This window comes from Chiloscyllium punctatum, chromosome 17 (assembly GCF_047496795.1).
Source record: "Chiloscyllium punctatum isolate Juve2018m chromosome 17, sChiPun1.3, whole genome shotgun sequence".
Lineage (NCBI taxonomy): Eukaryota > Metazoa > Chordata > Chondrichthyes > Orectolobiformes > Hemiscylliidae > Chiloscyllium > Chiloscyllium punctatum.
In genome coordinates, this window is record NC_092755.1 from 51,340,687 (window position 1) to 51,365,523 (window position 24,837).

Below are 24,837 nucleotides of genomic sequence, written 5' to 3' on the forward strand. Positions count from 1 at the left end.
CAGTGTAATGCAACTGATATATTGAACATCTAGCAGTTCAGTTCTAAGTACACTAGCAATTCTTTCACATCTTTCAGTTCTGCATTTGAGCTGAAACAAGGTTTTGCCAAGTATAACTGACCTCTATAGTCTCTGTCAACATGGTGTATTTTGTGAAGAGTTCTTTTATAAAACCCTTCCATGCTTGCTGCTGAGTCTGAGGTTAAATAGTTCAACACCAGCTGTAAATTTGCCCACTGACTCTTTGGAGAAGCTTGTTAATTTTCTTGAGTGCTTCAACTAGATAATCTGTGCGCTGCTCTACGCATTGATCTCCCTTTGTGAAGCCAGCCTCTCTGGTAACTTCTTTAATTTAAGAACTTTGGTATCTGTCCAGAGTGATTATGTAAAAAGTACCTACTTAAAAGGTATGCACAACTTAAGAATTAAGTGGCTTGTTGGTTAATCTTCACATTTTATAACATCCTGATGTGTAGCTAATACCAGTTGGACACCGCCACTTTAGAGAAGCTCACCTACTGACTTCAAATGTAAGCCTGATTTAAGAATAGACTTGATAATGTGACAGTGAATTTGCTATTTTTTGTATTCATTCATGTGATGTGGGCTTCATTTGCAGAGTCAGAATTTAAGGCATTAGTGAGCCACTAAGCTGAACTGCAGTCCATTTGATATTGATAGCCCCACAATGCTGTTCAGGACTGAGTTTACACAATAGACTAACACAGTAGCCATATGTTCTGATCTGACAACTGATGCTTGTTTGTCAATCTTAACTATACCAGAGCACTGAGAAGGAACAAGGGAGAGCACAGTGACAACGTTGTCCAATAATGACAAAAGGCAGGACCAACATATCCAGTGAACTCTGGATATCAAGGGATACACAGGATTTGATTTGTCTTTTTTTTTTAAAAAGCTCATGACAGATCCAGAGGACTCAAAATCCTGTCAGCCTTGGAACATTACAGAAAGTGCCACAGGAATTTCTTTGGACATAGGATGATTAATACGTAGAACTCATTGCAGAAGGGTTTGGAAGCCAAGTCATTGAGTTTATTTAAGACAGGCTCTTGATTAGTAAGGGAATAAAGATTTTTGGGAAGAAGGCAGGAGAATGAGATTGAAATATAACAGCTGTGATTAAATGGCAGAGCAGAGTCGATCGGCCAACTGGCCTAATTCTGCTCCTACACGTTATGGTTTCTGAAAAAATTATAAATTAGAGCAAAAAGTTGACTTCAAAGAATAATGGCAGTTTAAGATAAAGGTAAACTAAGTTATTTTGAGTACATTATGAATTAAAGGGTAACATGACTTCTTTGAAGCTTTTGATAAGGTCCTATGTGGGTGGGTGATAGCAAGCAAATTTAGCAAATGGGGTCCAGAATTGTATCAGTGGCAGGAAGCTGCGCATGACAATAGAGAGCTAATTTCATAACTGGCAGCCTGTCACCAGTGGATTTCCTCATGGATCAGTGGGCCCCTTTGTGGCATATATAAACTCTTTTGGACTTGAATGTAGGAGAATTGATCAGTAGATTTGTAGATAGTATGACAACTGGTTGAGTGGTAAATGGTGAGGAGGATATAGACTGGCTGGTCAAATGGATTGATTTGTGGCAAATGAATTCAATCCTGATAAGGGATCATGCACTTGGGCAGAATAAACAAAGCAAAGACATAAGTGAATGGTAGGACCCCAGGAAACACCAAGGGTCAGCTGGATTGTACCTAAGCTGGTGGAGCAGGTAGATGAAGTGGTCAAAAGAGCCCATGGGATACTTGCCTTTATTAGTCAAGACACAGTTAACAATAGAGAAGTGATGGTACCATATAAAACATTGGCTAAGCTACAGCTAGAGTGTTATGTGCAGTTCTGGAATCCATGTTATTGGAGGAATGTGATTGCACCTGAGAGGGAAGATTTACCAGGATGTTTCCTGGACTGGAGAGTTTTGAGAGTATGTTGGATAGACTGGAGTTATTTTCCTTGGAGCAGAGGCGGCTGTGGGAGTTAAGGAGCATAAAATTGAGGGGCAGAGGGCAGATGGGACAAAGATTTCCCCTTGGTGGAGTAATCAACGATGGGGAGGGGGTGAGAGCAAGGGCATAGATTTAAGGTTATGGGCACGAGGTTTAGAGCGTATATGAAGAATATTTTTCACCAAGTGGGTGGTGGGAATCTGGAACCCCCCTTCCTGAGTGGTAAAGGCACCTAACATTGTACAAGAATTTAGATGTACACTTGTGAAGACAAGGCAAGGCAATGGACTAAGTGCTGGAAAATGCTTTCAATGCTTTCCTCAATGTGGATAATTTTAATGGACCATTATAATCCCACTTGTTCATGAAGTTAAATAATTTATTCTTAGAAATTGTTCTCTCTGCCCTACTTGTCATGTAACTTTAATATGACTACTTTGGTGAGGGATAATTGCACTTGGAATGCAGAATGTGAAGCAAATGTGCCAGGGTAATAGAAATCCACTGAGTATGACATGCCTTTTAGGCTATAAATTAGCCTTTGGCAATCTGTACGTGAGTCTGGATTTTGTGCAAGTGATCACCATCTTGTATATTATTTAAGGCTCCAAAGACCTGTTAATAGACAAGGTTGCGGTTGCCTTTGCCTTTCAATCTGCAGTTGGATAAAGACACTCCAAGGCAAAAGTGTATATTCAATTTCCACAATTGGTTTATGCAAGTTGATGAAATTTTAAAAATGCAGATCTAGCATTGGAAGTATGTATAGCTGCAAGTCTTTATCTTCAATTTTATGAAGATAAAGGAGCAGGCTGAATACTTGAGCAAATGACCTGTTTTAAATAGTATTTGTGTACAGAATCTTATGGTTGGTTTCATAGTAAACATATAGCTAAGGACACTTTTCCACTCTCAGACTGAGCACTTTACGTGTGAATTGGTTTTTATCTGAAAGGCCATGTTTACTTCAAATACATTATCATTCTGTGAGCAAAATAGTTAATTTTGGGGTTAAGTTTTGTAGGAAATCTGAATTTGAACTGAGTGCAGAGATTGTGTTGTAACTGCACAAGAATGAAATTTTAATATTTCAAGTGATCTTCAGAATTGGTAAATTCAGTAAGGGCTTTTTTCCAGATGTTGTTTGACCTGTTAAATAGTTCCAATGTTTTATGTCCAACATAATCAATGGCTGATAGCATCAGTTGTGCCTACTGCAAAATATCAACACTCCTATTATGAGGGAGTAGCTGCGCTGTCACTTACTGAGTCTGAACATGCAAATTTAACAAGTGAAGTTATCCAATTTGCCCTGCTACCCAATGAGCTACGATGTATTCATTCCTTTATTGAGTCTTGGCCTTAATGTAAGGGTAGAATACCTACCCACTTAAGGCTGCCACATTTAGATGTAAGTAAATGTTTTATGCCTTGAGCCTTTATTACTGCAGCACAATTCCAGCATACCACATTTGATTTAGAGTATGGAGTCTGATTCCAGCAGAATTTAATTATTGGAAATACTTTAAAGCTTTTTTTTCTTGTCTCATCTCTCCAAATGCAATCTATCTTTGCTTTCCTCAGTGGATGATTTTATGATGAATTGAATATTCTAACTTGTTACTTGGTTAGACTGCATATCTAAATGGATTCTTCCGTCTGGTTGAAGAAACATATTATGGTCCTGCTCTTATGTCATAGATCTATTGTAAAGGGCACCTTACTGGGAATGATCTCTAGAATCTGTAAACTGTCTCTGTCTCAAAATATGTTGGCAATTATAAGGGTAATGAACACCAGCTGTTTTTCTTCACTCCCAGCATTTTTTGGTCCCTTGAACCATTCGTTCTTGCTGGACTGCCTAGAACTTTTAAATGTGTTGCTGGAAAAGCACAGCAGGTCAAGCAGCATCGAAGGAGAATCGACGTTTCGGGCATAAGCCCTTCTTCAGGAATCCTGAAGAAGGGCTTATACCCGATACGTCGATTCTCCTTCTCTTTTGCTGCCTGACCTGCTGCGCTTTTCCAGCAACACATTTTTAAACTCTGATCCCCAGCATCTGCAGTCCTCACTTTCTCCTTTTTGCCTAGAGCTTTTGAACTCTTCAGTAATCTTATTATTGTTACCAAAGGCCAATTGACTATTGAATGATGGGAAGGCAGCTGAGTGACCAGGCGTATTTAATCTGTTAATACCATTTTCACTTTGGTCATAAGTTCTTAGAATCAAAAGGAATCTTAATATTTTAATTTGTTGCTTTGGATTGGTCTTGCTGCTGTCAGCACAAACTTTGCAGGTCAGAATCACTAGTACTGTGGTCTGGTTACACAATGCAAAATGCTCCCTCCAGATTCAGCTCCATTTCTGGCTAATCTATGGTTGTAGTGTACAAGATTTATTGCAATTCAGTTGAGAATGCACGAACATCATGCACTGTGCTTTCTTTACTGCTGTGTTTTAACATCGAGTAAGTAAAAGCTACACCGAAAGATATGCCTTAAGGTGGATGCATGCACTTCCTCCTTGCATCATGACTGGATTACCACCTGGAAGGTTTTAATTCAGATGTTGAACTTTATTTGCGAATCTGCAAATAATGCGGAGAAATTAATATCAGCTTGTCCAGTGGTATTCAAAACAGTATGACTTCCCAACAAAACGAGGTTACTCATCTACCCATCTCTTGTTTGCTATTTGTGATCAATGAAATTAGATCATTACCCAAGTCAATTTCTTCCACACGTATTAGTGGACATGTGCCATTTAGTCCAATGAGTTTAAAGCTGAAGTCCAATTGTATCATTTATTGCATGTGCAGTGGCACTTAGCCCACAAGGCACACCTAGATTTCTCTTGCTTGAAAGTGCAAATTAATTAGAACATGGTCATTCTTTTAAAACACTGTGGCATGCATTCAGACTCCACCCTCTGTTGAGAAGCTGGGACATCTGCGGAATGTCCACGGAGTGTTTGGTTATTCAGGGTGTTGCATGCGGGTATGATTTAAAGGTGTATGCATACGTGTACACATGGAGAGAAGCACAAAGTTATTGTAAGTACAGTAAATCTATCTGCAAAATTATGAATCTCATACTCATCTATCTGCACCAAAAAATGTCAAATCAACATCTGCAGGCAAAAATTGCATACCTGTTACTTGTGACCTTTTTTAAATGAGCTTTGCACTCATGAATTTCATTTGTGGGGGGGTCTCAGGAACAGGTACATAAATAGAGAGGAATGATTGTTAAAAAACTGAAATACACAGCAGGTAATCAGCTGTTCAGAAAATATTCTCATGGGGTTTAATTTTCTGGTGTGAAATGATTTAAAGGTGCTATTTAAATGGTATGTCTAGCACAAACTAGTTGATATTGATATTTTGAAAATGACACTTTAATTTTAGGCAGATTAAACTCAGTTGCCCCAGAGGGCTGTGGATGCTTGGTCTTTAAGTATACTTAAGATGGAGATTGAAAGATTTCTAATTACCAGTGATCTGTTGGCTGAGTGGAAGGTGTTTGAAGTGTTTGGCCATGATCTTGTTGAATAGTTGGGCGGGCTTGTAACGCTGATTTGCCTACTCCAGTTCCAGTGATTCTAAATGCAAAGATAAGACAACAGTGAACTAAAGCATGCTGGGGGGGAAAACGTTTAAAAGACTAGGCATTAGAAAAGCAGTGACATATTTATGTAACTCTTAAAGATTATTCCTTTGAGCAGGAAAGACTCCTTTTTTGAAAAAGAGGCGCAGTCCTACAGTTAACTAAGAAATTTGAGGTTGCCGTTATATTGAAATAAAAGGCATACAGTGCTGCAAAGGTTACTGGTAGGTCAGAAGTTGGGAAAATATTTAAAAACTGACAAAAATGAAAGGGTGAAATTAGACCAAGTAAATGACCACTAACTATAAAAGCAAACAATAGCTGCTTTTTTTTTTAGATATTCACAAAAGCTGTTAATATAAACATTGTGCCTTAAGTTATGGGACTAAGAATGCATAACAAATGAGGAAATGGCAAACATTGAACAAGCAATTTGTATCTGTCAACATAGATGCAAAAAGTATTCCAAGAATAGTATAAAATTAAGTGGAAAAAGGGAGAGAAACTTTTTTAAAAAAAAAAGATAAACCTTTGGAAAGAAAACCCATCAATTTTCTTGGATCTGATGGCTTGCATTCTCTGTTTTAAAGGAGTTGCTGCAAAGATACTGGATGCTGTAGATATTCTCAACCAATCTATTTGGCCATTTTATGACACCTGTCTGGGGCAGATGGATCCTGAACCTGGACCTCCTGGCCCAGAAGTAGGGGTGCTACCATAATGCCAAAGGACCTTCCCCTGCTGGATGTTGTAATCTTCCAAAATTGTTTAGATTCTGGAAAGATCCCAGCAGTTTGGAAAACCATAAATGTAACACCCCTATTTAAGAAGAGGGAACGACCGGTCATAAATTTGTTAGAAAAATGCTGGAATTGTTTCTTGAAAATAGCAAGTGGACATTTAAAAAATTATAGTACAATTAGGCAGAGCCAACATTCTATGAAAAGAACATTTTGTCTAAATATAGACAGCTTTGACAAATCACAGGCATTCTCCATACATTTTTGAGTTAACATAAGCTTAGTTTGTTTTATATTGCCCTTTTCTTGCTGCAGTTCCCACTCTAACCCTCCCATTTTTGTCTGAAAGATCTGTTAAAACAACTTGAAGGTGCAATTAAGTTGTGGTATATCTTACATAACGCATCATTTTTGGGGTACCTGATTAGTTAAACTGTCACTCAGCTATAGTTTGTCCTGGTTTTTTATTTGAAGATTTAATGATTGATCTTCTCTTGTATATTGTCTATTTAAAAATAAGTATTTTCGTTTCTATTCTAATCCTGTGAATTTATGCAGATATATTGCTGAGTGGTATTAGTTTTGGATTCTATGAATTTGTGTCCTATGCAGTGAAATATTGTTTTTACAGCTCTGCCCATGACAATGTGAATAAAGTTCGAGTGGCCATCAAAAAGATCAGCCCTTTTGAACACCAGACATACTGCCAGCGAACTCTGCGTGAGATTAAAATCCTGCTGCGCTTCAAACATGAGAATATCATCGGCATCAACGACATCATCAGAGCCCCCACCATTGACCAGATGAAAGATGTGTATCCTGCTTAAACAGCATTTGTAAAAAAAAAAGTCTTATTGATGTTCAGGGTTAGCATATTGCCCTTTCACCCCTTGAGCATGATTTTGAATCCATCCTAAGCTAATTGTGTAAACTCATTTTTGTGTTAGTTGTAAGGGAAAGGAAGTGAGCTGTATCAAGTCTCTTCCTGATATTTGGCTGAAAAACAGTCGCTAGAACAGTCATTTTCAACCTTGTTGAAAGCCTGCAATGGTGTGGAATTTGGAAGAACTGTGCCAAGCGTGTACTGTGATGCTGTCAAGGTATTTTGTTAGGCCGAATGAATGAAGCTTTTCTGAGTAAATGTTCATGCCGAATCTAATCCTAGAACACAATTGTTCAGACATAATGTTCAATTTCCCTTCCCTTGAATGTGTAATACACGAGTTTGTGGAACGTTTTTGCAATAATCTCTAAAAGAGCACCTTCTGAATTTAACCAGAGAAAGGGCTACATGAGAGAATTAGTTGCCAGCCTCCATTGCAGGTACCCCAATGTAGCAGGGATCATTTGATTAAACTTCAGGTTCAATTTGAGGGAAGGTTCAAATTTTAAACCTAAGGGCAATTATGAGGGCATGAAAGCAGACCTAACTAAAGTGAACTGGCTAATTAAGGGATAAGTCAATAGAGAATGAAGTTGCTGACATCTAAAGGGATATTTCAGATACACTCTGACATATAAAAATCTAAGCCAGGACCTATTGACTATGGTTAACAAAAAGTTTAAAAAATGCAATCAAACTTTAAAATCATGTAATTGTGCAGAGACAAGTGGCAGGTCAAAAGATTAGACTTTTTTTAAAGAAATGCAAAGAATGACAAAACTAAAAAGTCTAGTACAAAAAAAACTAGAAATAAAAGCAGTAAGAGATTCTGTAGTTTTTGAGTTAGTGAATGTTGAACCAATAAATAGAAAATGAGTTTGGGAAATCAATAATAGGAAATAACAACCAGTTAATTGAACAGGTATTTTGCATAGGTCTTTTGCTAGAGAGGCCAGACGTAAATCCCAAAAATGCTATAAATCAGAAAATGGAATGGAGAAAGGAATGCAAAAGAGAAAAATTTCAATTATCATGGAAGTGATATTGAGCAAATCTTTGAAGCTTGGAATGACAAGTCATAATTAAGACTTCATTTAAGATTCTATCTGTCTAGATAAAGTGGCTAGTTAATCAGTTGATGCGTTCATTAAGTTTCCAAACTTGCTGAAAGTTGGGAAGGTTCCATTAGATTGTGAACTAGTTAATCCAAAAAGGGAGGGAGACTAAACAAGTTACAAGCCTGTTGACTTAGCTTTGACATTCACTATGAAAATTAACTGTGCAGAGTCAACATGTTTTTTTTTGTGCAAGGGAAATTGTATAACCAGTTTATTAGAATTCCTAAAAGTAAGCGGATAAAGGGGAAATGGTAGATATATTGTATTTTGATTTTGATTTCCAGAAAACATTTCATAAAGTGCTATACCAAAGACTATTGTGAAAAACATAAACTTAACATGTAGGTGGTAAATATTTGGGATGATTTGAAGATTGGCTGGTTTTGCTTTGTTTGGGCACAAATAGGTCACTTTGTGGTTGGCAAGATGTAACTAGATGCCACAGGAATCTGTGCAGGGGCCTCAAATTTTTACAATGTACATAAATTTAGTTGAAAGAACCAAACATTTGCTGAGGACAAGCAGAAAAATAAACTATGAAGAGACTGCAAAGAGATATAGGTAGGTTAAGTGAGTGGGCATTGATCTGGCAGATGGAGTATAATGTGGGAAAATGCCCATTTTGGAAGGAATAATAAAGCATATTAGGTAAATGGTACAGCTAAGATTTTGAGGGATCTTGGTTTCAGATTGTTTGTTTGTTTGGATTGAGGAAGGTTAATAGGGTAAGGGTAGTAATTAGGAAAGCTCATAGAATGTATTTTATGGGAGTAATTCAATACAAAAATGGAGGTAATATTTAAGTTCATATGTTGGTACTACTACATCAGGCATATTTTGTACAGTCCAGGTTTCCTGATGTAAGGAAGGATCTAAATGCATTAGAAGCAATTCTGAGAAGGATTACTAGATTAATACCAGAAGTGGCCAGATTGTTTTATGAGGGAGTTGGTCAGATTAAATTTCTATGTACTGGAGTTGAGAAGGGTTAAGGGGTAATTTGAACTGAAAAATATAAGATCCTTAAGAGTTAGTTTGGAAAGCATATTTCATGTTTGGGGAGTTTTTAGAATGAGGAGTGACCATTGGAATATAATTGGTCACTCAGTTGAGAGATGAGTAGAATTTTTTTGGTCATGACTTTTGTACACTTCATGAAAATGTAGTGCAGGAATAAGAGTCTTTAAGCGTTTTTACTTTGGAAGTAGGTAGATTTTTATTATTTTGAATTGGGGGTAAAGGTGAAGCAGGAATGTGGAGTTATCAGCTTAACCACGATCTTGTTGAACTGTAGAGAAGGCTCGGGTTGGAGGCCAAATGACATACTCCTCCCATTAATTTGTATACTGGTTTATACACCCTCAAAAGATTAAATAAAATCAGTCCTGCAAGTCATCTGGCTATAAATCACTACAATATCTGGATGCAGTTGAAAGTACTGAGTATATTTGTGACCCACTTAAGGGAAAGACAACCTGAGGGACAGGATTTACATATGTTTGGAAAATCAAGGACTGATTGGGGTAGTCAACATGATTTTGTGTGGGAAATTGTGTCCCACACTTCCTGCCTCGGGCAACTGTCTGTGTGCAGTTTGCACATTCTCCCAGTGTGTGTGGGTTTCCTCCCACAGTCCAAACATGTGCAGGTCAGGTGAATTGGCCATGCTAAATTGCCCATTGGTGTTGGGCGCATTAGTTGGAGGGTGATGGGTCTGGCTGGGTTGCGCTTCGGAGGGTTGCTGTGGACTTGTTGGGTCGAAGGGCCTGTTTCCACACTGTAGGGAATCTAATCTAACTTGAGTTTTTTTTTAAAGCAATGAAGAGGATTGAGGGCAGAGTGGTGGATGTGATCTATATGGATTTCAGTAAGGCATTGACAAAGTTCCACACCGTAGACTGGTTAGCAAGGTTAGTTCACATGGAATACAGGGACAACTCTATGTGGATATAGAACTAGCTCGAAGGTAGAAGGCGAACAGCAGTGGAGGGTTGCTTTTCAGTCTGCAGGCTTGTGACTAGTGGTGTGCCTCAAGGATTGATGCTGGGTCCACTGCTTTTCATCATTTATATAAATGTGGATTTGAACATAAGTATGGTTAGTAAGTTTGCAGATAACACTAAAATTGGTGTAGTGGACGATGAAGGTTACCTCAGTACAAGGGGACCTTTATCAGATGGGTCGAGGAGTGGCAGATGGAGTTTAACTTGGATAAATGTGAGGGGCTGCACTTTGGAATGGCAAATCAGGGGAGGGCTTATACACTTAATGGCAAGGTCCTGGGGAATGTTGCTGAACAGAGACCTTGGAGGGAAAATTCGTAGCTCCTTGACGGTGGAGTCACAGGTAGATAGGATAGTGAAGAAGGCGTTTGGGGTGATTGCTGTTATTGGTTAGTGCATTGAGTGTAGGAGTTGGGAGGTCATGTTATGGCTGTACAGGATGTTGGTTAGGTTCTGGTTGCCCTGCTATGGAAAGAATATTGTGAAACTTGAAAGGGTTCAGAAAAGATTTAAAAGTATATTGCCAGAGTTAGAGCTGTAAAGCGAGGCTGAATAGACTGGGTCCATTTTTCTCTGGAGCATTGGAAGATGAAGGTGACCTTAGATTCAGAAAATTGAGGTCTGTTTACTCTATTCATATAAGTTATTTTCCCTGAGCTGGGAGAGTCCAGAACTAGAGGTCATATGTTTAGGGTGAGAAGGGAAAGATTTTAAAAGGGACCCAAGGGGCAACTTTTTCAAGCAGAGGGTGCTGCATATATGGAATGAGCTGCTGGGGAGGTGGGTGGAGGCTGCTACTTTTACAGCATTTAAAAGGCATCTGGATGGGTATATGAATAGGAAGGGTTTAGAGGGATATGGGCCAAATGCTGGCAAATGGAACTAGATTAATTTTGGATATCTGATCAGCATGGGCAAATTGGGCTGAAGGGTTCGTTTCCATGCTGTACAGCTCTAACATCTGAGGAATTGAGATTTCATTCTGTGGTTTCAATACTGTAGATTTGCAGTCTGATTTTTTAAAAAAAAAGTTGATTGAAGTAAATAGGAAGAGTTTTCCATTTGACATGTTTTACCAAGTCACTTGAAAAGATCAATAGTGTCACTGCAAACATTTTTACAGAAAAATAATCAATTTTATAGTTAAAACCATTTTAGTTTTCTTCAACAGACTGTATAGGTTGTGTTGGAATACTTGTGGTTTCCTTGACTTTTGTTCTCAGATACATTGTACAGGACCTGATGGAAACAGACCTGTATAAATTGCTGAAGACTCAGAATCTTAGCAATGATCATATCTGTTACTTCCTGTATCAGATCCTGCGAGGGTTAAAGTACATCCACTCTGCCAATGTCCTTCATCGGGATCTCAAGCCATCCAACCTACTGCTGAATACCACCTGTGACCTGAAGGTTAGTGACTTACATTTCCTTTTTTGCACTGAGATTGACAAATGATAGAAAAAAGTTTGGACAAACAATGGCTGTTTTGAAAGTACTGCAGGCATGAGCAGTTATCTTCTCAGACTTTTAGCCCATGGTTGGAGAAATGTAGAAAAAGCGTCAGACATTTGCAGCAAAAACATTTTTTTAAAAAATTCATTCTTAGGATGTGAAAGTCCCTGTCAAGGCTGCATATATTTCTCATTCCAAATTGCTCTATGCCTGGCAGTCTTTGTAATGAAGATGCACTTTTATTGCATTATGGAGGGTTCTAGGATTTGACCTACTGACACTGAAGGAACAGTGTGTCTGATGGATTGCAATAAAAATGGGCCTTAGCTCAACAATCTCATGTCAGTGCTGTGGCAGGGAGATTAATGAGGTGGTTCAACTAATTTAGCAGAATGAGAGCATCTGATGAACTATTGAGCGATACAAGGTGCAGAGGGGACTGGGGAAATGTAAAATACTAGAGTAATCCACAAATGGGACCAATCAGATGGAGAAATGAGGCAGCTGATGAGTTTGGGTGCATGTAATAAAAATAAGGTTAATGAACTGCAGGCATTAGTAGACATGTAATTTAAATGTAGTAGTAGCAGCAATAGAGTCTTGGCTGTCAAGGTAATAGAATGTTCCTGTCAACTATGTATTCAATGAAAATGGGGAAGGCAGCAAAGGAGTTGGTTGTATTGATCAATGATAATGTTATGCACTAGAAAGAGCTGATGCTTTTGCAGGTTCAAAGATCATAATCTATTTAGCTAAAATCTAGGAACAACCGGGAACCTGTGTTACTGAGTAGGTATGGTAGGCCACCAAATTATGGCAGGAAGTTGTAAGAGGTTTGTTGGTACTTCTACGTTTCTAGAAAGTGGCGGCGACTTAGGTATCCTAATATTGACTGAAAGGAAGAGGGAAATGTAGTAATGTTTGGTGTCCAAATCAGTGCTTAAGAACTGACAAAGAAATCTAGTTCTGGGCTATGAAGAACATGTTTCAGCAGGGGAACATTTGGAAAACTGTGACAATATTGTTAAGTTTAGAGGTGTGAAAAAGGAAGAGGGAAAAAAACTTATTTCAGTAAGGCATTCGATAAGATACCCCACAGTAGGCTATTATACAAAATGCGGAGGATTGGGATTGTGGGAGACATAGCAGTTTGGATCAGTAATTGGCTTGCTGAAAGAAGACAGGGTTGTAGTTGATGGGACATGTTCATCTTGGTGTCCAATTATTAGCGGTGTACTGCAAGTGTCAGTGCTGGGTCCACTACTGTTCGCCAGTTCTATAAATGACCTGGATGAGGGCTTAGAAGGGTGGGTTAGTAAATTTGCAGACGACACTAAGGTTGGTGGAGTTGTAGATAGTGACTAAGAATGTAGTAGGTTGCAGAGAGACACAGGATGCTGAGGTGGCAAATGGAGTTTAATGTGGACAAGTGAGGGGTGATACACTTTGGAGTAATCAGAATGCAAAGTACTGGGCTAATGGTAAGATTCTTGGAAGTGCAGATGTCATGTACACAGATCCCTGAAAGTTGCCACCCAGGTTGACAGGGTTGTTAAGAAGGCATAGTGTTTTGGCCTTTATTAATAGAGGGATTGAGTTCCGGAACCAGGAGGTTATGCTGCAGCTGTACAAAGCTCTGGTATGGCCCCACTTGGAGTATTGTGTACAGTTCTGGTTAGCATTATGTGGAAGCTTTGGAAAGGATGCAGAGGAGATTTACTAGGATGTTGCCTGGAATGGAAGGAATGTCTTGCGAGGGCAGGCTGAGGGCCTTGAGGCTGCTCTCATTCAAGAGAAGGAGGTTGAGAGGTGACTTAATAGAGACATACAAGATAATCGGATGGTTAGATAGGGTGCTCAGGGAAAGCCTTTTTCCAAGTATGGGGATGGCAAACACAAGGGGACACAACTTTAAAGTGAGGGGAGATAGGTATAAGACAGATGTCAGAGGTAGTTCCCTTACTGAGTAGTAAGGGTATGGAATGCTCTACCTGCAATGGTAGTAGATTCGCCAAGTTTAAGTGCATTTAAGTAGTCATTGGGCAGGCATATGGACATGGGATAGTGTAGGTGGGGTGGGCTTCAGATTAGTATGACAGGGCGGTGCAACATCGAGGGCTGAAGGGCCTATACTGTGCTGTAATGTTCTATGTTCTATAATACTCCAAATTTGGCTTACTAAAGTTTTATAAAGCTGCAACATGACTTAACAACTTCTGTACTCAATACCCTGACCAATGAGGGCAAACATTTGGTTTGTTGCCTTTATCTGATGGTCCACTTGCAGCTTTCAGACTTCCACCCTAAATCCATCTGTATTTCAATGCTCCTAAAGGTCCTGCTATTTACAGTATACTTTCCTCGTGCATTCTTTGTATGTCTGTATTAAACTCCATATGCTATTTCTCCACCCAGCGTTTCAACTGATCTATATCTTGCTGTATCCTTTGACAACCTTCCCCACTATTTGCAATTCCACCAAAGTTTGTCCTCTGCAAATATAATCAGACTACTTACATTTTCAGAGCTGAAAATGTTGCTGGAAAAGCGCAGCAGGTCAGGCAGTATCTAAGGAGCAGGAAAATGAACGTTTCGGGCATGAGCCCTTCAGGCTGTTGCCCAAAACGTCGATTCTCCTCCTTGGATGCTGCCTGACCTGCGCTTTTCCAGCAACACATTTTCCGCTCTGATCTCCAGCATCTGCAGTCCTCACTTTCTCCTACTTTTTCAACCATACAAATTAACAAATAACAGATGTCCTGGCAGTGATCCTTGTGGCCACTGGTCACAGACCTCCAGTTGGAAACACTTTCTTCCCCCCCCCCCCCCCCCCCCCCCCCGCCAAACTATCCTCTTGACTTCTATGACCATGGCAATTGAGTCCACTTTGCCAACTCTCCTTGGTCTCCTGAAACTTAATCTTCTCGACTGGCCTACCATATAGAACCTTGTCAATATTTTAGTAAAGTTCATGTCGACTACATTTACTATGCTACCCTCATAGAACAGGACATCATAGAGACAGGTCTAAGATGACAATGTTATTCTGGAGTAATCTCATCTGCCTGAAAATGGTCTGTATCCCTCTATTCCCTGCCTGTTCATGTCTGTTAAATTTTGCAATTGTATCTGCTTCCACCTCCCCTGGCAGTGCATTTCAGAGACCTACAGCTCTCTAGTTTTTTGAAAAAAAGCTATTATCATGTTCATTACTTAAAATTCAAATCAGATTTGAAACCAGACAAAGCCATGCTGCCTATCTTTCAAGTCCACTCTTTTCCAAATGCGAGTAAATCCTGTCTCCAGTAATTTCCCTACTACTGATATCGGGCTCTCCAGCCTATAATTTCATGGATTATCCCTGATGCCCTCCTTTAAACGAAGCAATAACTTTGGCTATTTAGTCTTCTGGGACCTCAGCTATGCTGAAGAGGATACAAAGGTTTCTATCAAGGCCCCAGCGATCTCCTCCCTTTCCTCACTCAGTATCCTGGGTTAGATCCCATCAGGCCCTGGGGTCTTAACTACCTTAATGTGTTTAAAGCCACCTAACACCACCACCACCTTAATATCAACATGCCCTAGAATTTCAACATATTCATGTCCTTGATAAATATCAATGCACAGTACTCATTAAGGATCTCCTCCACTTCCTCGCCTCCATACACACATTTCTTTTTGTCCTTGAATGGACCTACCCTTTCCCAAGCTACCCTATTGCTCCTAAGATACACACAGTGCCTTGGGATTTTCCTTATTCTGATTGCCAAGGATGTTTTATGGCCCCTTTTAGCCCTCCTGATGCCCAAAATTCTTTGCTTCCTTTGTTCCTCAAGGGCCTTGTCTGATTTCAGTTTCCAAATCTGACACTTTTCTTTTTTCACTAAACTTTCACTATCTCTTATCACCCAGTGTTCTCTAATCTTGCCATCCTTATCTAGCTTCACAGAAGCATGCAAGTCCTAAACTCGGATAACTGGCCTATAAAAGACTGTCAGATGTGGGTTTACCCTCAAATAGCCAACCTCGATCTAATTTCTCCAATTCCTACCTAATGCTGTTGTAATTAGCCTTCAATTTAGCACCTTTTACACGAGGTCCAGTCTTTCCTTATCCATAACTGTTTTAAAAATTTAAAATTGTGATGACTGTTGTATGTCACTATGATCAAGTCCTTGACAAGTAGGTTTAGGGAGAATCCCAAGGCATTGTATACACTCATTGAGCAAGAGGGTAGCTAGGAAATGGGTACATCCACTCAAGGACAAGGGGAATTTATGCAAGGAACCAGAGAAAATGGTTGAGGACCTCATGAGTACTCTGCATTGGTATTCGCCAAGGGCTGATATAAGTAGAGATTTGAACTAAAAGTGGAGGTCGGGTGGGTGGTGGATGGGAGAGTAGAAGAGATTTCGAAAGGGAGAATTTATAACTGAGTAGGAAGGAAGCTATCAACCAGAATGATTATCAGTAAATCTGCATTCCATTGAAAAATTTTTAACCCCCCCCCCCACAGATTGTTTCTCAATCCCCTATGAAACGCCTTAGTATGTTGCATTAACTTAAAAGTGCTAACAAATAGTTGCTTCAAAAGGCATTGACTGTGAGCAATTGTTATTTAGAGGTCATGGATAATAGCTTAAGTGAGGATTGGTTAACAGTTGGGAGGAATGGGCTGTTATTAATGGCATGCTGCAAGAATTTGAGTGCCTGGGCCTCAGTTGTGGCACATTTTTAGCAACCAGTACAAACAGACTTAATGTTTGCTCATAATGCAAAACAAGGTAGTCAAGTAAGCTTTGAGGAAGACACATGCAAATGGATTTAGACAAGTGAATGGCAGCTGTAGTATAACATGACGAAGTTTGAGGATTTTCACCTTTTGATAGGAAATTTAGAAAGGAGAATCTTTTTAAATGGTGCAAAGCTCCTAAATGTGTGTTCCGAGGATTTGGGTATCATTGTTCAAGTAGCATATTTCCGATGCTTGCAAGCTAACTGTTTGGAATGTAAATACCATGTTAACCTTTATTGCCATGTGTTCAGAGTACAATAATTTCTGGAGCAGTTGTACAGGCCTTTTGGAGCCATACCTAAAGTAGTGCATGCAATTTTGGTCTCTATATCTAGTGAAAAATGCAGCTTGCCTTTGGAGATGGGTGCAGTTTAAAAAAAAAATCACTGCACTAATTCCTGGTATTAGATACTCCTTCTAATGAGGAAGGACTGCATAGAATGGACTTGTATTTTTTGGGATTTTAGAATACTGAGGTGAGATCATTGAAACAAATGAGATTCTGAAGAGTTTTGATAGCAGATGCTGAGGTGAGCTATTTTGCCCTTGCTGGATTCTCAAGAGATGGAGCAATGGAATGTATTTTTCAGTGTCATAACTGATCAAATGGCTTCTGTCTGTGTTATCATTATTATTGTGGTTGTATGGCACTTAAATGTGTATACATCATGCTGACTTTATGAAATTTGATCTTGAAGTAGTAACAAAGCTTAGTGTGCCCAACAGAAAAGTTTCCTGCCATTTTGGGCCAGATTTTGGTAAATTCTGACCTATTTTAACCAAGGCACTTAAAATTCTTTTATTATCTCATGGTAATTTGGTTTGCAATTTCAGGCTACAAGGTTCACCTTTTTAGTTTATCAATTTTGAACAGATTGAGACTAACTCGCACCTCATCACAAACAAATCATTACTATTCCGATTTAACCCTAACCCTCAGCATAAAACCATTTTCCGGCTCCTACTTGGAGTTGTTATTTATGTTTACATAAAGAAGTTTAATACACAAATTAATATCTTAGATAGAAGGAACTTTTAATTAGATGCAATCATTAGAGAATGATCCAATCTGATTGAGGGATTTATTTTATTAAACTAGTTTTGCGTCCAATTAAGATTTCCAATTAAGTATGCAATCAATTTTTCCCTGATTTGTCAAAGGTAAGCTTCACATGCAATTTCAAAGGACTTGCAGTTGAACAGGGTAAGTACTGTAGATAACTGCTTTTCCAATTACAAATGCTACATTAGCCCAGACACTGTTCAGAATGCACCTTTAGCTCAGGCATTCTCATTGTATTTGCATTCAGATTTTGTTAACTGTATGCATTCTGTTTGTTCCTATGAATTTGAGACAAATAGTCACTCAGAGGTTCAGCTGCTTTGCTAAGAAATGTTTAATGAAAAACATCAATCTCTGGTGCCAGTAGTTGAGGTGGGATGGATTGGGATGTTTCTGACTCTTCCATTGTCTGATCTGTCAGTGGTTTCTGCAGTGCTTTATCTGCTTCGTAAGAGTAAACACTAAATGCAAATCTGTTTCTATAAACATTACTAGTTTAAAAACCACCAAAATATTTTTGCTTCTGAGTTTCTCCCTTTTTAACATGCTTAAGTTTCACTTTTTAATAAAATGCAATAAAATCCAAAAAAGTCTGAAGATCAGGATATTATTCCATGGATCAGAGCTTATTTTCTAAACCCTGAATTTGATTACACCCTCTTTCAAGCTTCAAGTACTTTCTTAATCATTAGTGGAGCATTACAAATAGCTATAAAGAAAATATCGCATCAGCAAGAAGGTTTTTCAAAACTCATTTTTGATATGTATAATTTTGGAGGTACTTTCGATTTTTTTTAAAAAAAAATTCACTCATAAGCCACCTATCCTGCATATGAAATGAAAGTTAGTATGTTCCTGCTTCCTGTTTTAATGCTATATTCTGCATGATTAACCACATGAGCTCTGCTCTTGGTATTATCAAGTGGCAGTGTAGTGGTATCAAGCAGTTGTGAATGCTACGTAACACTTATATAAGTAGAGGAGAAGTTGTTGGCCCTAAGGCTGTAATTTGAGGCCATCTATCATTGTTGAAGGTGAGCTTGACTGCTTTTGGCTGGACTATCTTAATTAAGATGATTCATTTGTTGACTTTGAATAAATGCAAATTCTCTGTTCCTTCCCTCCTTTAATTTAAAGAAAAAAGTGTGCAGGTTTACAGTTGTATTATTGCAGTGCAGCTTTCAGTTTGACATTGGACTTCTCAGCCTTACTGTACTGTTGTCAAGTTGTTTTCCTTGACTGGAGAGTCCAGAACTATAGTCTAAAATTAGGAGCAAGCCATTTAGACTGGACAAAGTATGGTCAAGGCCAAGATGAATTGATTTTAGGGAAAGTCAAAGAATGCAAGATGGCTGAAGAGGAAAATGAAGTTGAGGGGTATACTTAGTCATAGTTTTGTGACCACTTGCGTGGCCTTATCTTGTATATGATCCAGTTAGAACAAGTGCACAAGAATTTCTTAAGCTATGATTAAAACTTGCAACATTTTAATTGGATAATTTGCTTTACATAAAATCTTCTTTGACAGGAAGAGAGCATTTTTATTGTATTGTTTAATTTCATTTTAATGGTTCTTGGTGCACTTGTACTATTACAAATTTCTAACATTTTCTAGCTTCAGTGACAAAATATTATGGTATGCTCAAGCCGTTGGAATGCATCTGCTGTTGAACAAAGGGGAGTTCAGTACTAATGTCTAACTGTAGAGTTATTAATTCATTCTCTCCCTGTTTCTGTTAACTAATTTTGCAAATTATTAATTTCTCATTTGAATTAGGCAAACACCCTACGTAGTTGACATACTGTTAAATTGCCAAAGCAATGGGTTTACTTGGCTTTTATGAATTGGAGAATACAGTTTTTAATATTTTATTCCTTTTGAAGATAAAAGCCTTTGACACTGGACAAAATTACAGTCAAGGAGCAATGGAGAAGTTGAACTTAATTGGTCTTGGAATAACAGCTTGCTATTTTAACTCTTTCAAGAATCATTTTGCTTGTTCTTCAACATTTGCTACTTTGACATTGGTAAGAATGTTCCTTACTGCAGATGTATTGTCCACTTAGCTATTTAAATTGATTAGTTCTTAATGTGAGCCACAATTAAACTTTTATTAATGCTATAGTCTCTCGGACTGTAGGGAGCATATTGGAGCACATATCTTTACAATATATTAATAACTTGTATTAATGGAGGAAGGAAGCAAATATACTGTGTAGCCATAATTGCAGATGACCCAAATAGGTGGAAAGGCGAGTTGAGAGAGGGATACAACAGTTTAGAGCGATACTGATAAGTGAGTGGGGGGGAGAAAGTTGGCATAATCAGAAAATGTGAAGTAGTTCATTTTGAAACTGAAATTTGGAGAAAACGGAAGCACAGATTTGAGGGGGGGAAGGGAGGAGTGTGTGGTACCTGTGCACAATTCAAAGCTGGCATACAGGTGCAGAAAGCAATCAGGAAAGCTAATGGAATGTTGATCTTTATTTCAAGGGGGTTGAAGTAAGAGTAAAAAGCACTTCATATGAAGTGCTGGTGAAGCCACATCTGCAGTACTGAGTTTTGATCCCATTGTTTTAAGGCAAGTATATATAGTTCCATTGGAGATAGTTCAGGAAAGGTTCACAAGGATGATCCTTGCTATGGAGAGATTTCTTATGGGTAAACATTTTTAAACTTCAGTGAGTAATCTCACTGAATCATATGGGTTTTGCCTCATGGCAGAATCTAGGGCCAAAGGGCATACAATAAAGACTTCTCAGAATTAAGAGATGCCAATTTAAGACTGAGGTGAGGAATTTCTTCTCTGAAGATTGTGTTTGGAGGTCTATGCTACAGAGCTGTAGGGGCAGAGTCCATGTGTATGTTTAAGACAGATTCCTGACCAGTAAAGGTAATGGGCAGGCAAGTGGCCATGAGGAATATCTGATCAGCCATGATCCTATTAAATAGCACAGCAGACTCAAGAAGCTGAACAGCCTATTCCTTTTCCTATTAATTCTGGATCTACCATGGAGCTGGAACATAGAAGCAAGAATGTTCCCTGAGTTGCCTTAAAGGGTGATGGTGGGCTGCCTTTTTGAAATACTGCAGACTACTCGGTGTAGGTAGATCCACAATGCTATTAGGAAGGAGTTCCTGAATTTTGACTCTGCAACACTGAAGGAACAGTGATCTACTTAGTCAGATGCGTGGTTTTGAGGGGAACTTACATGTAGGGCTCCCATTGTATCATCCTTCCAGATGGTAGTTGAGGGTCTGGAAGGTCTATCTTTAGGAGCCTTGGTGAATTTTTGCGATTTATCTTGTAACTAGTATTTAGAGCTGATACTGAGTGTTGATTGAGGGTGTGATTGGCACCACATTCCCAATCCATCAATTGGCCTGCTTTGTTTTGGGTTGTATCATGCTACACTCACCCAGGCAAGTGGACAATATCCTGTCACAGTCCTGACTTGTGCCTTGTAGATGGTGGGCAGACAGAAGGTAAGTTACTCGTGCAGAATGTGTAGCCTTTGATTTGCCCCTGCAATCACAGTATTGATATTTTTCGGCCAGCTCAGTTTATGGTCAATGGTAACTCCCAGGGGAATTCGGCCATGGTGGTAATACCATCAACTGTAAGGGTGATAGTTAGAATCGGTCTTGTTGGAAATAGTCATTACCTGGAAGTGTAGTGCAAACATTACTTGCCACTTGTCAGCTCAAACATAGGTTTTGTTCCGATCTTGCTTATTTGGACACTGCTTCAGGATCTGAATTGTTGTGCATGGTGCTGAAAGTGGTGTGATTATTAGCGAATGTCCCCACTTTTGACTTGATTGTGGAGGGTAGGTCAGTGTTGAAGTAGCTGAAGATGGTTGGGCCAGGGGCAAGACTCAAGATTTCTCATTAAAGGCATTCTAACGAGCATGCAAACGTGATATGCAAATGTTGTGGTCTGTGATATGCCACATGCATGGGCCAAGCTTCCCAATGATTGGTGCAGTATATTCACATGGCATATCTCTATCTGTTCCCAACAAGAGCATACTGACTAAAGTAAATTAGTATGTGCTTGCAGAATTTATGTCCAACATTAATGATCTGAGATTGGACAGCACTTAGTCATATCAATCCAGAATGTATCAAGAATATGCTAGCAACCAGTTTAAGCTTGTACTTTGCCTCATTTAAAGGCTGCATATACTTGCGTAGAGCCCAATCTGGAGGAGAAAGGAATTTGTTGAAGCAATGCACTTTTTCAATTAAATAAAAGGTTGGGGGTCACTGTTCCTCTGAATTCAGTATGCCATGTTTCAACCAGACTTGATTTTCCTTTTTAAAATTTAAACAAAAGATTGTGGGTAAGTATTCCCAGATGCATTCTCCATGACAGTGCCTGGACCAATCAGTAATGTGCTTTTCATGCAGTATGAATCGTACCTTTTTATAAAGTTGGTATTCTGTCTTAAGTGCAAGATTAAATCTTCAGTAGCATGTCTCCTTTTCAGCAGTTTCCAAGATTTTGACTACCAAATGAGTAGATGTTTCCTAACAAGTGAAAGAGAGGCAGAACCAACAAGAGTTAAACCATTGGGGAACAAACAGCACCAAAGAGTTTTAGGAGGCAAGCTGAAGCGGGGCAAAAAGGCAATATTACAAATTAGTATAGACATAATAGCAATTAATTGAGTCTGCTTCACCATCGATGAGATGGTGGCTGCTTTGATAATCCTCACCTCTACTTTCTTTCCTGTTCTTAAAATCCTTGATATCTTTATTGGTTAAAAATCTGTCTCAGCCTTGAATATGCTTAATGACACTGCCTCAACAGTCCTCTGCAATAAAGAATTCCACAGATTCACCATGCTCAGAAAGTTCTGACTTAAAACCTCTTGTTCTGAGATAATGCCCTCTTGGTCCTAGATTCTCTAAGGGCAAATAACCTTTCTGTATGTACTATATATAAAGTCCCCTAAGAATCTTGAATGTCTCAATAAAGCTGCCCCTCATTTTTTGTAATTCTAATGAGTACAGGCCTGACCTATTGAATCTTTGTATAGGAGAGTCCCTCTTTACCTGGTATCAACCTCCTTTTCTTTTCTCCAATGTCTGTATATCTTTCTAGTAACTACTGGAGTGCCTCTGGTCGAAGCTGGGCCTATTACTGTTCGTTATCTCTATAAATGATTTGGATGAGAATGTACAGAGCATGATGAATAAGTTTGCAGATGACAGGCAGTATCATGAACAGTGAGGAAGGTTATCAGAAATTGTAGCAGGACCTTGATCAGCAGGGGGAGTGGGTTGACAAATGGAGTTTAAACAGAGGAGCCTCAATTATCTGGCATCGATTAACTGAATTTTGGATTACCCGTACAAGATCACAAGGTCCCACTGGTTGGCTAACTGATATCTGGCATTTAGTTATCTTAATGAAATACTCCCTGACCATGTCCTTTGGATAATTGAGGTTCCTCTAGGTAAGAATGAGGTCTTGCATTTTGAAAAGTCAAATCAAGGTAGGAGTTTCATGGTGAATGGTAGGGTCTTTAAGGAGTGTAGTAGCACAGAGGCATCTTGGAGTTCAGGTTCACAGTTCTCTGAAAGTGGAGTTACAGGTAGACAGGGCAGTGAAGAAGGCTTTTGGCACAGTAAGATTTTTATTTCACTGTTAAATTATCACTTATTCTGAAATCTGAAAAACTCCAAAACTCAGCTGGCCCTGAGTTTCAGGTAAAGGATTGTGTACCTGTATTTATTAACGCTAATTAACTGTTCTAATCTAGTAATCTCTCAAGTGCACCCTTGGCAAAGGCAAATTTGGTGAACTAGATTGTCTCATGCCATTCTAGCAGTAGGAAGAGAACCCTCGATTTTTGCTGTAACAGGAATAAAAGTTTCCACATCCAGCTTCAAGATTCCAGCAACTGAAGAAAACTAAAACTAAAAATCCTGGTTCTGTGGTTTGATCCAACCCATTTCGGCTTTATTATTCCAACCTTTTTTTTTAAAAAAAAGCCCCGGCTTCTCGAGCTGTTTATCGGCTTTGAGCCGACTGTGTTTGACACCTCATCTTTAATCTTTTCTTATTTAAAAAAAAATAAAATGCACCTCTTAAAGCCATAGTATTGTCACACCTTCCTCCCTTTTTTTAAAAAAAACCATAAATATACAAAGATAGCTTTGTTTTTCAAACCTTTAATTTTATGATGTTCATTCACTACAGTACCTATACATTACATTGACTCTAAGTTTGCAAACATTCACTACTACAGGCCATTTTTTTTCCTCACCACTGTCTTCCTCTTCCAAAGTTGAGTTGCGTTTTGGCAATTGTTTTCTCGCCCTACCACGTGTATAATTTTCAAATTTAATGTTTGTAGTAATCTCCATCTAAACAGTCTGGAATTTTCACCTTAAATTTTTCCACAAAAGTTAATGGGTCATGATCAGAATTTACTGTTGTCTGTCACTTTAATGGCAATATAAATATTGCAACAATACCAAACTCCAGGTCACCTCAATCATGGAATATTTGTGTTGATAACTACTCTGTTTTCTGGGGATAAAAACACAATAGGTCTTTCTATCTTTTTGTCGTCTTGCAAGAGTACAGCACCAATACCCACATCACTTGCATAGATAGTCACCTTGAATGGCTTTGTGTAATTAGGTATGTCTGACACTGGGACAGTGGTTAACAGTTTTCACACTGTCAAGTGCCTTCTGACAATCCTCTGCACTAAAATATTCTGCACTTGGAGTATGAGATGTACAGCAACAAAACAGACCCTTCAATCCAATTTGTCCATGCCAACCAGATATCCTAACCGAACCTACTCCCATTTGCCAGCACTAGGTCCTTTCCCTCTAAATCCTTGCTATTTGTGTACCCATTCAGATGCCTTTTAAATGTAATTGTAACAGCCTCTCCACTTTCTCTGGGAGCTCATTCCATTCGTGCACAGCCCTCTGTGTGCAAATGTTGCCTCTTAAGTCCTTTTTAAATTTTTACCCCCCTCACCCTAAATCTATGCCTTCTATAGTTCTGGACCAAATGGCATGACTTTGACCTGATATTGTCCACTGAATGTAATGACAGCAGAAATTTCCTTTACTCTTTGGGATAAAGGTACCTTTCAGTATTCTTTGGGAAAGACCAACTGTGAAATAAAGTTGCTTGTCCCACCACCTCAGTACAGT

General features: G+C 38.9%; 1 protein-coding gene across 1 annotated transcript in view; it reads left to right on the forward strand.

Annotated features, from left to right (window-relative positions):
* The window catches only part of mapk1 (mitogen-activated protein kinase 1), a 112,258-nt gene that overhangs the window by 64,079 nt on the left and 23,342 nt on the right, over positions 1 to 24,837 (forward strand). The window contains exons 2-3 of the mRNA XM_072587113.1: positions 6,963 to 7,145; positions 11,559 to 11,748. Of these exons, the coding sequence (XP_072443214.1) occupies positions 6,963 to 7,145; positions 11,559 to 11,748 (373 nt within the window). The remainder of the gene's footprint in view (positions 1 to 6,962; positions 7,146 to 11,558; positions 11,749 to 24,837) is intronic.